Below are 13,813 nucleotides of genomic sequence, written 5' to 3'. Positions count from 1 at the left end.
GCTGAGATTAAATTCCCAAACCAACTGTTTTCTGTGCACAAGCGGAGGAACGAAAGCTCCACATATTTGCCACACTCATCGGTAATGTTTAAAAAGTCATTCTGAAGGGAAAAACTTCAATAGCTAAATAGATATTTTCTAATACTGAATATCTCTGGCTCATCAGGTCTTTTGGTGGGGATGAACAGATAGATCCAAACAAGCACTAATTGCTGATCCAAGAACCCAAGGCTCATCTATCTCAAGAAACCCAGTTTTAATTGGTTATGTCCAGCGTCTCAGCACGCGGGTTGACTCGAAGACCAGCGCAGGACAGGTGTGGACGCCTCACCTTGTTACCATGGTTTGAACGGCACATGGGCTCAGCACTTTGCACACCAAGACAAGTTGCACCATCAACGGCTGCCTTCAAAATCTCTGCGGCAGATAAGCCATGACAAGCAGCGCCACAAGAGCACGCTTTGAAATCCATGCGACCAGCTGTACAAAGTGACAGCCGCTATTGGTGATTAGCAGTGATAGGACTGACACGGCTGTTCCATACCCCCGGAGATAATGCCAGTAAAGTCTGACTTCCCCGTGCCTTAACCTTTGCACCCAGTGAAATGAATCATATCGTCTGCACCTTTTGAGGGCAGCTGGTGAAGGAGGTTGATCGTGACAGATCTTCTTGAGGCTGCTCTCGGCTTATTTTGCTATTTCTAGTGCTGTTTGCACAGGCTAACAGAGCTGCCGTCTTGTGTCCCGAAATAGAGAGCCGCTCGTCCCCAGATCAAGAAGATTATCATTCAGGCAACGCCTCCGGTGCAATACATTGTACATGTGCATTCATTTGAAGGGCTACAATAGCAGGAAAAGAAATGGAACCAGCTGTTTCGACAATGGGGGTGCGGTGGCGCAGTGGGTTGGGCTGCAGTCCTGCTGTCCGGTGGGTCTGGGGTTCGAGTCCCGCTTGGGGTACCTTGCGACGGACTGGCGTCCCGTCCTGGGTGTGTCCCCTCCCCCTCCGGCCTTACGCCCTGTGTTGCCGGGTAGGCTCCGGTTCCCCGTGACCCCGTATGGGACAAGCGGTTCTGAAAATGTGTGTGTGTGTGTGTGTTTCGACAATAATTACTTTTTTGGCTTTCACAGATGTCCCATATATAGTCCTAACACTTCTTTAGCCTTGTACGTCTTTCATACCTCCTTTCTGCTACTAGCTTCTACCCTTGTTTTGCTGCATTAGATTAAATTTGAACAACTGAAATGCAATGTAAGAGTGATGAAACCATTCCCAACTCTGAATGGTGCGGATAAAAATAATGGCAGTCTAATTACATAGTCAAGTATCATTTATTGTCATTTTCAGAAGGGGTATACTTACCATATTAATAGCATTTACTGGGCCAATGCTGTTTACAAACATGTCAGTGTGGATTACAGTTGGTTTTACTGAAAAAAGAAACAGGGACAGAAGCAGATCAGATGTTTGGTGGTTGTGCCTTATCTTGCTTTGGTCTACGGAAATTTAGCAACTAGCTTTGCCCACCGTGTTGTTATGGGAAATGTGGTTACAATTAGTTTAATGGTGTAATGCTGTGAGTGCTCATCTTTAGGACCTCAGTAAAAGGATGACATAGTAAGAACAGCATGGTAACCAGCAGCCCCCTTTCACACAGAGTGATGCTTTGTTATGTCTGCCGCATCACTCCCACTCAGTTTTTCATTAAGTGTCTGACGTGATGAATGCTCCTGAAAAGGAGGACCCTCTGCACCGTCACCTTTGTCAGCATGTTCAGGAACACCTTCTGATCTCCCTATATACCTACCACACAGAGGCCAGGGTGGCGGGTTAACATCCAAAATAAGCTGCCTTTTAAAGGCTGCTGCAGTCATGCCTTCACTTTCTGAGCTTCATGGCAGAGAAAGAAGGAGGAGAGCAAACGGCCGATTTCCATTCAATTTCATTGCATAATGTTCTGAATAATTAAACAATGTTAACTTCAAAGAATAGTGAGTCTGTGTTTAATGAGCATGCTTTGTGTTAAGAATGAAACACACTTGGATGTGCTGGCTTTCAATAGACTGCCCTGAATGCAAATTAACCTTACTCTTAAGTTATTTTTATATAGCTGCTATTGTAACTTCAGAGTTTAAATAAGCCCTTCATTTATGCTGGAAATACTCCCATGTTATTTCAGATCCTTTTTTTTCTTCCCAGTACATATCTGGCTCATGATATTTCCTTTTTTGCTGCCTAAAAAGCAGAAAAATTTAATGATTGACAGCTTCTGTTATCATTTTTGTCACATGATTTACATTAAAAAAGATAAGGAAAATGAAATGGTCTTTCAACTAAGGCATGGCTGAAATAGCTTTGGGAAAACTAACCTCTTAGCCTTAACAAATAAAGAAATAGAAATTTCTTTTGAACTTGTTTGACATTCTGACACCCATTCTGACACAAAACAGCAGAAAAAAATATTTGCTTAGTTTTTACAGTAAGAATGTATAGGAAACAGAATGAAAACAAAATGCTTCCCCATCAGTCTCTATTTTTCAACACAAGTTTTAGTGTTATTCATTCGAAATTTAGTGTTATTCATACAGAAACTGGCTGGTAATGCACATCCTACAGAAACTGAATATTCACTGTTAAACAGATGGCACAAAGGAATCAATAACAAGTAAAATAACACAGAAAAAACAAATGAGATATATGGCAAAAATAATAAAATATAATAATTAAATCTTTTTTTTTTTTTTGTTGTTTTTGCCATTTTTGTACAGATGTTATTAGAGGGTGAAGAGTGCAGTAGACATAGCCTTACCTCCTATGTCTGGCCGGAGTTTATTGTCATATCCCTGCAGCAGGCCATTTAGAATGTGAGTCACATCACTTTCGTACACTTTGGGGGTCAGTACCCATGTTTTGTTGGAAACTAAATCTTCTTCATCATCATTTTCAGTTTGCAGTGAGCTGATGAGAAAAAGGCATATGAACAAATGTTTCAGGAACTGACCAAATGAAATGGTTAAATTAATAAAGATCACATCCAACTTAAGGCATTCTTCTCTGCGATGACAGAGCCACACTGACTTATAGTAATATTCTTGTTTTTTAATGTTAGGCAACAATTTTCTGTTTCATCTCCTCTGGTGTGCATTGCTGTTTCATTTCTTAATATAGTTTGCCCTTGTTGCTGAATACCTGGGACTTGGATTTCAGTTTAATTTATCCTCATTAATAACTGCAATATGATTCATATAGTTTTTCATAAATTCATATTTATAAAATGTAGAAAATGTATATATTAATACTTGTCTTGCATGTACTAAGTTGCTAATTGTAATATTACAAGCCAGTCAAGGCATTTTTATCATTTGAAGTGTGGTTCTTCTAAAATTTGTGACATAAATGAACATGGGATACAGGGTAATAAAATAAATTAGTGGTACAGTAAAGACATAAAATACTTTATTGTGCTGTTTAATCGTAGTTTTACTGAATCTGAACAGTTATGATTAATTGATAACGTCCATGAAATCTGAATGATATCTCGACTATTATTAGTAAGAATTGGCAGGAATTGCTGGGAAATTATTTTAACATTTAAGCATACCCACAATGCCACACAGCATGTATGGAAAATGCCTCATGCCATAATGAAAAGAACACACACACACACACACACACACACACATTTTCAGAACCGCTTGTCCCACACGGGGTCGCGGGGAACCGGAGCCTACCCGGTAACACAGGGCGTAAGGCCAGAGGGGGAGGGGACACACCCAGGACGGGACGCCAGTCCGTTGCAAGGCACCCCAAGCGGGACTCGAGCCCCAGACCCACTGGAGAGCAGGACTGTGGCCCAACCCACTGCTCCACCGCACCCCCTCCATGAAAAGAACAATAAAGAATAAATATAACTTTGGCATTTGCTGTGCAAATATTAGGAAGATGAGATTCTTCTGGGAATTGCTGGTGTAAATTCTGAGCCAGGCCTCCCAGGAAATAATGTATTTTATGATTAAGGGAATGAGTTGCATTGATTTTGGACAATGGTTTTAAACTTTCATTTTTATATGTACACTATGTATATAGTTTTGGGAAACATATGTGTTATTCATTACACCTCTGTCGTTCAAATGTACATCAGATGTTGACTTTCTAGATAGTCCTGCACAGGCACTAGCAATGTTGAGCAGGCCTAATAGGTACCCCAGGGCATGCCTGATACAACACACAAGCAGACCTGAAGTCATTTTCACAGACTAATTTGGTAACAGAAGGCACATTAAATTCTGTAGTGCACAGATATTACATTTTTTATTGAAACATGTGGCCCTGGATGGGGGTTATACCCACAAGAGGGTGGATCACTTTACATTTTAATATCCCGGCTCTTTATTACGTGAGCATGTGGCAAAATTTCTCAGACCAATTTACTCCTACGTGTTGCCGACTGAGCCTGACTTTAATTTAAAATAATGATTCGATAATGATATTTGCAATATACATTTCAACTTACGAAGCCACAGACACATAAAATTGGAAAACCAACCAGATATTTAACCTCGTCAGGACTTCCACATCTATTCAAGCCTGTTTACAATAATTAAACACTTGTAAAGCATAAGCAAAACTGCAGGGCTGTTCAGAGACAAACTAGATGCATAAAGTAGGTTGTCCAATGTAAACAAATTGTACCTCACAGGTAGTCATCGCAGTGAAGAGTGGAAGAAAAAAATGAAATATATTTCTTCTGCTCAGTTTTATTTCAGGTTTCAATGTGTTGGCATCAGTTTAATTGTGTCAACAATGAAGTCAGTGTAAATCATATTAAAATCATTTACATAGTTTCAGGGCATCCAATGAATATGATAATAGAATAGAGGAACAGTACATATGAAAGCAGTTGCACTATCAGTCTCATCAAGGTTTTTCTCTGTGCAGAAATGCTTTAATCTTTCGTTCACCATTCAAATATAGTATAGCAATTGTCAGTGATATTTCACTTGAGTATTATGATTTTTTTTCCTTTTTTTGAAAGCATAGCCCTTTGAATTTTAAGCATTTTAATTCTTGATGTCACCCATTACCTTCCGCAGAAGCTGATTTATTGCTTATCAATGGGCTGTGTGTGGAAAACACAACTTTATGTGTGGAAGTAGTTACCTTAACCCCCCACTGAGTTCACATGAGTCTCCATATTCTTAGCAAGTATACTGAATCTGCCAAATAAATCCAGACATAAACCAAAAACTGGATTAATCCAGTGGGTAAATAGCGTGGCAAGACATGAACTATAAACTATGAACTATAGCCCTCCCAAACCTTTAATCCCACCTAATTAAAGCATTTCCAGTTAAATTAGGCTATTCAAAAAATAAAACCATGGATTACGGTAGTTAAAGTCAGGACTCAGAACTGCAAAAGTCAAAACAGCAGATTAAGGGTCCTATTTAATCTGCCCAGTGTTTGTTAACTCTGTTTTACTAATTTAAGTACGGGCTGCTTTGCTTTTGGTGCAACCAGACTCCTGGTATACAGTGCAATGAAACAGGTCTGCAACAGGAGCAGGAGTAACGACAAAATAACTCTTCTAAATAAATCTACCCACATTAGGGCTTAGCACACTATTTAAGCACTGAGGACAAAGAGTGTAAATAACCTAAACTCTGTGTCCTCAGTCTCAGGTTATCAATAAAGGGATATGGAATGGTAAAAAAGATACCAGTATCTTACTTTTCAAATAATATTCTTAAGTTTTAGTTAAGACTGTCAAAATAATATATTTCAAAGAAAGAAGGTGTGATAAATTGCCCTTGAGATCAAGACAGGTGCGCTGTTTAACATTTCATAGGATATTATAAAGTAAGCTCAGCTAAATAGCTGAATGGAAATGAGAAATTAAAAAAAAACTTTAAATTCCTTGTCTTTACATAGAATTTCAATCACTGAAATGCTATGCAGTTTCTTAGTGTCCACAACCCAGACTGTTTCACACTGCACTCACAGTAAATGCTTTTCTTTGCCAGGGTTGTGGCAGTCTGGAGCCTATCCCAGAATTATTGGGCAGTAGGAAGGGGGACACAACCTGGGCAGGATGCCAGGCCATTGCAAGGCAGCCAAAAATGCACACTTTCACACACTACAGGCAATTTAGAGTCACCATTCCAGCAGAAACATAGATCTTTAGCCTGTTGAAGGAAATCCATGCAGATGCTGGTGCACATGCAAACTCCACACTGACCAAGCTGGATTCAAACCTGTACCCAAAGAGCCCAGGTGAGGCGAGACAGCACTGCTACCTGCTGCATCACCATGCCACCTAGTTCAGGTGTCACAGTTTGCAAAGTGGAAAATTACTGCCCTGTTACTTCACAATTTATGTATTTATTTGTCATGCTTGAAATTCCCACTCATTAATGTTTTCCAAACAGGATCACTCTATATTTAATTTTCAAGTAAAAAATTAATATAACTAGCAAAACTAACATAATGCTGCTCACTCCAAAGTGCAAACAACAAACCAGAGTCCTGTGTAGAGAAAACCTTTCAGACCTTTTTAATTAGTAATCATTTCAAAAATGAAAACAAATGTTAATGATATTGACCCAGAAAAATCTTTCAGTATCTCCTATGTAAAAAAAAAAACTTTTAATCATTTTAGAGTGTTGACGTAATCAAATGTTATTGCAGCAAGGATTTTCAGAAGAGGTACTTGTATATTTTATACGTTTTATTTCAAAATTATACTGAGGAGATGAGTAATATTAGGGGGTCATTCACAAGTAGAACATTCTTCTGTCCCTTTGTGGAAATGTTGTGTTGGGTCAGTTATAGAGATTTTGATCTTTCTTTGTTAAATTTAAACTTTTGAATTGTACTGAGAATAACAAGGACTGACAGGTCGATCTGTAGAGTTCTTGTGAAGCAGAAACGTTGTTCTTTACAGACTTGAATGGGCCATTCATTTTTTTCTGTCATTTGCTGTGGACCACCCATATAATCCTGGAGAAGAGGACAGCCTTTAATCTGTCCAGTACACATAAATGCAAAGATCATGTCTCATAATGGCTGTAAAAGAGAGCCCCGTTGTCACCTCTGTTCGAAATGCACAACAGCCTCTATGAAAATGCCTACATATGCCCCTGTGCACTGGGTTTGGAGAAATGATACGTTCTTAAACAATATGCATTCTATTCTAGAAATAATTAATTTAAAATAATAATTACTATAAATTACCAAGAAGACAACGTGTATTCTGATTAGTTTTCCTCTATCAAAGATTCTGCTTGTGCAGATTTCTCTGAGGCCTCTTTAGTTAATATTACATTTCCAATATTTATTTTTAAAATTCAAATTAGCCTGTAGAAATAACAATTATGAAACAAAGATGCTTTTCAGTTACACCACCTTCATGTACAGCATAAAACAGTTTTGAAGGATTTAGTACTTATGTGACAAGCTCAGTCAAAAGCATTGCTCCTATATATGAGATGTACGTCGCTTTGGAGAAGAGTGTCTGCTAAATGGCAGGGGGTGCGGTGGCGCAGTGGGTTGGACCGCAGTCCTGCTCTTCGGTGGGTCTGGGGTTTGAGTCCCGCTTGGGGTGCTTTGCGGCGGACTGGTGTCCCATCCTGGGTGTGTCCCCTCCCCCTCGAGCCTTACGCCCTGTGTTGCCGGGTAGGCTCCGGTTCCCTGTGACCCCATAAGGGACAAGCGGTTCTGAAAATGTGTGTGTGTGTCTGCTAAATGAATAAATGTAAATGTATATAAAAGGAATGGGTGGTTTTGTGTGGTGGGGGGCGTGGTGGCACAGTGGGTTGGACCGGGCCCTGCTCTCCGGTGGGTCTGGGGTTCAAGTCCCACTTGGAGCGCCTTGCGACAGACTGGTGTCCCATCCTGGGTGTGTCCCCTCCCCCTCGAGCCTTACGCCTTTGTTGCTGGGTGAGGCTCTGGCTCCCCGCAACCCCATATAGGACAAGCGTTTCAGACAGTGTGTGTATGGCTATGTTGTGTCTACTGTGCATGTCTGAATTACCTTCCATTTCTTTTCAAAACAGTGTGATGTTTGATTGACATATTTTGGAAGTGGGGGATACTCAATATCCAGTCTAAAAAAGCCTTGATTAAAAGTAACCAACTAGTGGATGATATAAGTCAGATTTCATGCTAGATTTATTTTCAGCTAAGAATCACTGGATTCAACCCATTATCATAATGTTTTTAGTCCAAAATCATTTCCCTCTGCTGTTTTTACAGGACCATTCAAAGATGGTTTATACAAATAACTAAAGAATTGTCATTGTTTTTATGATCCAGAGCTTTGGTTAAAAGCATCATGCAAGTAAGAACTCGCATAACCCATCATGCAGCTTCACTCCTATAATCCACTGAACTGGACAGTGCGGCAGCCTTAGTGCATTTTGTTTCATTCTGATCCAGAATGGGTTACTTTTATCCTGGAGTGTGGGCAACAGGGATGGAGCCCTACTTTTAATTTCATAGAAATAAAATGGCACATACTGTTGCAGGTTCCTTTAACACAGACCAAAACACATGTTAATGTCTCCTGAATCGTACTGACAAAAACCAGAAGCCTCCAGATTCAAGATTAGAATTTCAAATGTGTTTGTCGAGAGATATTCCAGGCAGAATTGACCAAATCACTGAAAAAAAAGAAACAACCAGCCACATTCACTGAATATATAAATATACATAACATGCAAAATAGAAATCTGGTGGAGAAAATCAAGCATTGCTAAATGTTTTGGTTTGTCCTCTACAAGAGGATTCTTTTGTACACACTGAGTTAAGAGCCATGGATTTATATAAGTGGCTACAGTGTTTGCATGCAGAACCCAGTTCTGACAGCCTGCTTCACTTGCACGGAACACAAAGTTTAAAGTGTATTTTTCTTTCTGAAGCAATGCCTCCAATTCGGTGAACAGCAGTGCCTTCCCACACACTCCACAGACTGGAAAGTATCCGCATTTCAGGCACCCACTGTGTTGATGTTACAGGGACAAGAGCAAGTCTGCGAAGGAGACCAATTAAAAGGCAACCAAACAAGGCCAGTGTTTCCTCTCACTCACTCACTCACTCACTCACTCACTCACTCACTCACTCCTCATGGTTAACTGCTTCTCCAAGTCAAGGGCTACAGTGGTCCAGACCCTGTTCTGGAGATAGAGGGCACAGGTACACCCTGGATGAGAAAGCAGGGTAGCGACACACACAGTCACACGCTGCAAGCATCCACTTGAAACGCAAGTCCAGTCCATTCAGTGGTCTCAAAATGGTTTTTACCACGCAATGCCTATGTGTATTTCCAACATGGTGGAAGAATAAATGTGGGATATTGCGAACAGTGCAAAAACTATGGAAAAATGAAATGATCATGAAATGAATAAACATGACGTACTATTGAAAATTGTCATTTTGCAACTCAAGTGTTAGCAGAATAAAACTGAAAAATACAATGTATAAAAAATGACCCATATTTAAAAATGGGCATTCCATCCAAATGTCATCCTAACAACAAGAAGTAATAGTCCTACTACTACTACTACTACTACTACTAATAATAATAATAATAATAATAATAGTCTGCAATACAAAAGCAGCATACACTTTTAGTCAAACTCCACTGCCAAAGAAGTGGCAAGTATTTTTCACAAGGACATCATTTAATGGAAATATGACTTCATTTCATGTTGCTGTCTGCCTGGTTGTCATCTAGGCCACAACTATTGTTCTCCGAGTTTTCTACACACTGAAAACAGAAAAGGAAACACACTGCTGGAGAAGCAAAGGATGGGGACTGGGAATGTGCGCCCTGGAGGTACACACAAAGGCAGACACACACCTGGAGGAGACACAGCACCGGCTCCGCTCACAGGCCAACAGCACACACACACATACACACACACACACACACACACGGACACGCACACCATCTTCTCTGTGGCTCCGCATCATGATCTTCTGGACAAGTCCACGCACGGCACTCTTCTCACTCGTGGAGCGCAGGGGCGAGTCCAGCGCGAGGCACATTTTTCATAGCCGCTCGTGCAGGTGCGGCGCGCCCGGCTCCTCCGCGGCTCGCGCGAGGACACAAGTGAAGTGAACACAAAGAAGCGCCTAGTGTCGGCGCGCGCGCGCTTCCTTCCGTGCCCACGGAGCCTTTCGCTAACGCTGCGCTCCAGCGCCGAAGCACCGCGGTTCCGCGCAAACTTGGACCGATTGTCCCCCACCCTCCCTCACCAGCTTCTTCTTCGAGCGGAACGCGTGTATTATTTGAATAGTATTGAAATTATGCTTTTGCACAGCGATGCATGAGCTCCTTCTCACACGTGAGCATAAAAAGCACCAGAACATAACACACGACGCGGCCCTGCTGTCCGTTAAGCAAAGGGAAACGGTGCGAGAAAAGGAAACACACAACGAATCACACATCGCAGGGCTTGCCGCTACTGCCGAGCGAAGATCAGTTATTATTTCATGCGAGCGGAGGACTTAGTTCGTCGTGTCCCGAAGCCCTGGATCAGAGGATCTTTCTCGGAGTCTGACCAGCTGTATCTGAGGTCCAAACCCGGCGGAGAACGAACCAGGACGACGCTCATCCAGTCAAGTAAGAGAGCCTCGAACGTAGCATCATGTTTCCGCGTACGAGGGAGGCTGCCGGTGTCGGGGATTCGGAAAGCCCGAGCACCATGATTAACAGGAACCGTGAAGGAATTTCCTTCACGGTGTATACACACACACACACACACACACACACACACACACTCAGTCTGAGACACACACGTCCTCCTTACCTCGGAAAACTGGCGATCAGGAAAGCCAGCATGATGATCTTCACGGAGGAAGCAGACCTCTCCATCGCTGCGCTCCCGCGGAACGCACGGTGTGAAGAAGAAGGCATGGTGGTGGCGTCCGTCTTCGCCTCCCCTGCCCTGCCTCGCGCTCACTCCCCGCCTGCGCCGTCGCACATAATTCCGCGCGCGGCACGTTGTTCTCTCACAGTTGTGTCACGGATGAGGCTCACCGAGGTGTTCGCCTGTGGATCCTCCACATCAACGGAGCCTTCCCCGATCTTGAGAAGGAAAATACGGGAGCGGTGCGAATAATACACGCACACACACGCACTTACGCACGCACGCACGCACGCGCACGCACCGTGTGAACGGAGCAGCCCTGGCCTGTCAGTGCATCTGAGATGTTGCACAGATGAAGATTAACTGTGGGGTGTCAAAGAGGAGCCGATGCACGTTGCCTCATCACGGATGAACACATGCGCGGCGCGAGAAGGGAGCGAGCGCCTCGTCTCCGTGTTCCGCCGTCTGGACGCTTCACTGCTTCAAAATGTGTCTCTTACGAAACACGTTCCACCGATGACAGAGCAACACGGCCTTTCACAGCAGGCCTCTTCAGCAGAAAAAACGGCACAGTCCTCGGACGTATATTCCACACGATCTCCATATGCCAACAATTGAAGGAGATGCCCGGAGTGGAGCTGGAGACTTAACAGTTAACGGTTGAGCCTCGTGGCTGTTCTGTCATGTATGACGGCTGATGCCAACACCTGTGCGATGGACAACTCCGGCAGAGGAAAATACACGTGGAGCTCCGCTCACCGACTCTCACACCCCAGGGGGGCGGTTTCCCCAAGCCCCACAAAGCGACGCAGCGATCTCAGCTTTCTAGAGACTTTCTGCCGAGCCGCGAGCCGCGAACCGTGTAAAACCGCGGTGCTCTGCGTTCAGCACCATGGATAGAGCCGGTCGAGAGGCTGCTGTCCATCATAACCCCTGGAAGCGAAGGAGGGCGTCGCCTCGCCCTGTTGTTCCTGTGGGCAACCTGAACACTCTTCGCCCTCTTCTTACCTGGCTTAAAAAGCTCCTGAGCAACTAAGCCATCAACAGTTGGATTCTTCAAAAAAGTAGCCAGCTTACTGAACATAGTTTTCTGGCAGTATGGAATAGGGTTTCTTCTTTTCATTATTATCGTTTTTTTCACCCAGTTTAGGACTTTCATAGTCAAATACACTTGTTTGCTCATTTATACATCATTTACTGTATCCATTCAGGGTAAACACCTTGCCTGAGGGTGCTACAGCATGAACAATGATTCAAACCAGGGCTGTTTGATTGTCCACAAGCTGTAACCACTACACTACCTCCTGGTTATTACCAGCATTTCCTTCCTGGGTTAGCACCACATGTAATTATGCAATTCAATAATCTATATTATTCAGTTTGTGATATAGAGTATTATTGCTGTGACTGATGACTATGGACTTTTACCCAAGGTGTAGCCTGCTTCAGACCCCGTGTTTCCAGGATGGACTCTGTCATGAATGAGACCCTGCATTTGAAGAAATGTTCATCACTAATGACTGAATAACCAAACAGCCAGAGACTTTGATCTGATTTATAAAATAGCTTTATAAATTCCTGACATTTTTGTCAGGAATTTCAGTTTTCAGGGTGCGGGGTGTGGTAGTGTGGCAGGTTTGGCCTGTGCCTGCTCTCTGGTGGGTCTGGGGTTCAAGTCCTGCTTGGGGTGCCTTGCGACGGATTGGCGTCCGTCCCGTCCTGGGTGTGTCCCCTTGTGTCATGTGTTGTCGGGTTAGGATCCGCAACCCCGCTTGGGAACAGCGGTTTCAGACAGTGTGTGTGTGAGTTTTCAGTGTTAGATAACTGTGCAATGTTTTACCCAACTGAACAGCAGGGCATTCTTACTGTATTAATTCATAGAAAGAACCTAGATCAAGTACTGCAGAAACAGTAAAAGTCAACATGCAGACATTCAAATTAAAAGCCCAGAGTTGTAATCACTATGGTACCTGCTGCCTAGGCAATGCTTATTCAGTGTTTGTCTGCGTGTCAGCAACAAGCCATGGAAAATAACAAAAAATGATGAATAATCATTCCTAACCCTAGCTATGCACATCAGAGGGCTTTAGCTACTTGTAAAGTGGGTGAAAAGGTGCCATGGCAGAACTGAATATTGTACTGTAAATCAAGGATCTCCAGTTCAAGGCCCAGAGGGCATTTATCACACTTATCTCAATACCCTCTAACCCTGCCTATGACAGATCCAATTATTACAACCCTTTTAGAATCTTAATTCTGATCAAAACAATTTCTAGCAAAATGTAATTTTTGAGAATTGTCGCCTATGATTAACAGACAATCCTTATCCGCCTTGGGTGATTTCTCCACCAACATTAGTAACAATCACGCAGCAATAAAGCCTTGATTTGAAGAAGCAAATTATGATAGTTGTGATGGTAATGACACTAAATTAAACCAAATAAATGAACCAGATTGAACAAAGTTCAGTATACTCATATAATTCTCATTCACCATAAACTTTTGCAGAGTTTGCTGATTCATTGAATGTTACTTTCTGGTAATTGTAATTTTTTTCTTTATTTTGAAGTAATTTTCTCCAGCTCTACAGTTGGCTATGCTCTTTGTCCTTATAATAATACCAGCAAGATTCACACTAGCCTAGAAAGGATATTCCTACTGTTATAGACTTTTAAGAGTGAAAATAATTTGTTGGACTTGGATTGCAGTGGCGTGTATATTAATATGAAAGATCTCAAGTCCAGTATATTTTGTGCAAATTGAAGCTAAACTGATTGCAAAAATGTCCCAAGTGTCTGAAAGCGGCTGGCGGGCCAGCTGCAGTTTCGTGAATAGCTTCACACCAATATGGAACTAGCAGGAGGTGGTTTAAGATCACTGGGTTTTTTTACCTGGATGTTACATAATAACCTGCTGCAAACCCACCAGTTTCTTGCAGGAC

General features: G+C 42.4%; 1 protein-coding gene across 4 annotated transcripts in view; it reads right to left on the bottom strand.

The window, feature by feature from the left end:
* LOC108929739 (gamma-aminobutyric acid receptor subunit gamma-2) overlaps positions 1–11,676 on the bottom strand; it is a 28,269-nt gene extending 16,593 nt beyond the window's left edge. For all 4 annotated transcript variants that reach the window (XM_018744474.2, XM_018744475.2, XM_018744476.2 and 1 more), the window contains exons 1-3: positions 10,813–11,676; positions 2,811–2,959; positions 1,364–1,431 (exon numbers count right to left, since the gene is read on the bottom strand). In XM_018744474.2, the coding sequence (XP_018599990.1) occupies positions 1,364–1,431; positions 2,811–2,959; positions 10,813–10,919 (324 nt within the window). In that variant the 5' untranslated portion in view covers positions 10,920–11,676. The remainder of the gene's footprint in view (positions 1–1,363; positions 1,432–2,810; positions 2,960–10,812) is intronic.
* Positions 11,677–13,813: the final 2,137 nt, after the last annotated feature.

This window comes from Scleropages formosus, chromosome 13, assembly GCF_900964775.1.
Source record: "Scleropages formosus chromosome 13, fSclFor1.1, whole genome shotgun sequence".
Lineage (NCBI taxonomy): Eukaryota > Metazoa > Chordata > Actinopteri > Osteoglossiformes > Osteoglossidae > Scleropages > Scleropages formosus.
Note: the sequence above shows the minus strand (reverse complement) of the source record. Positions and strands in the feature narration are given on the sequence as shown.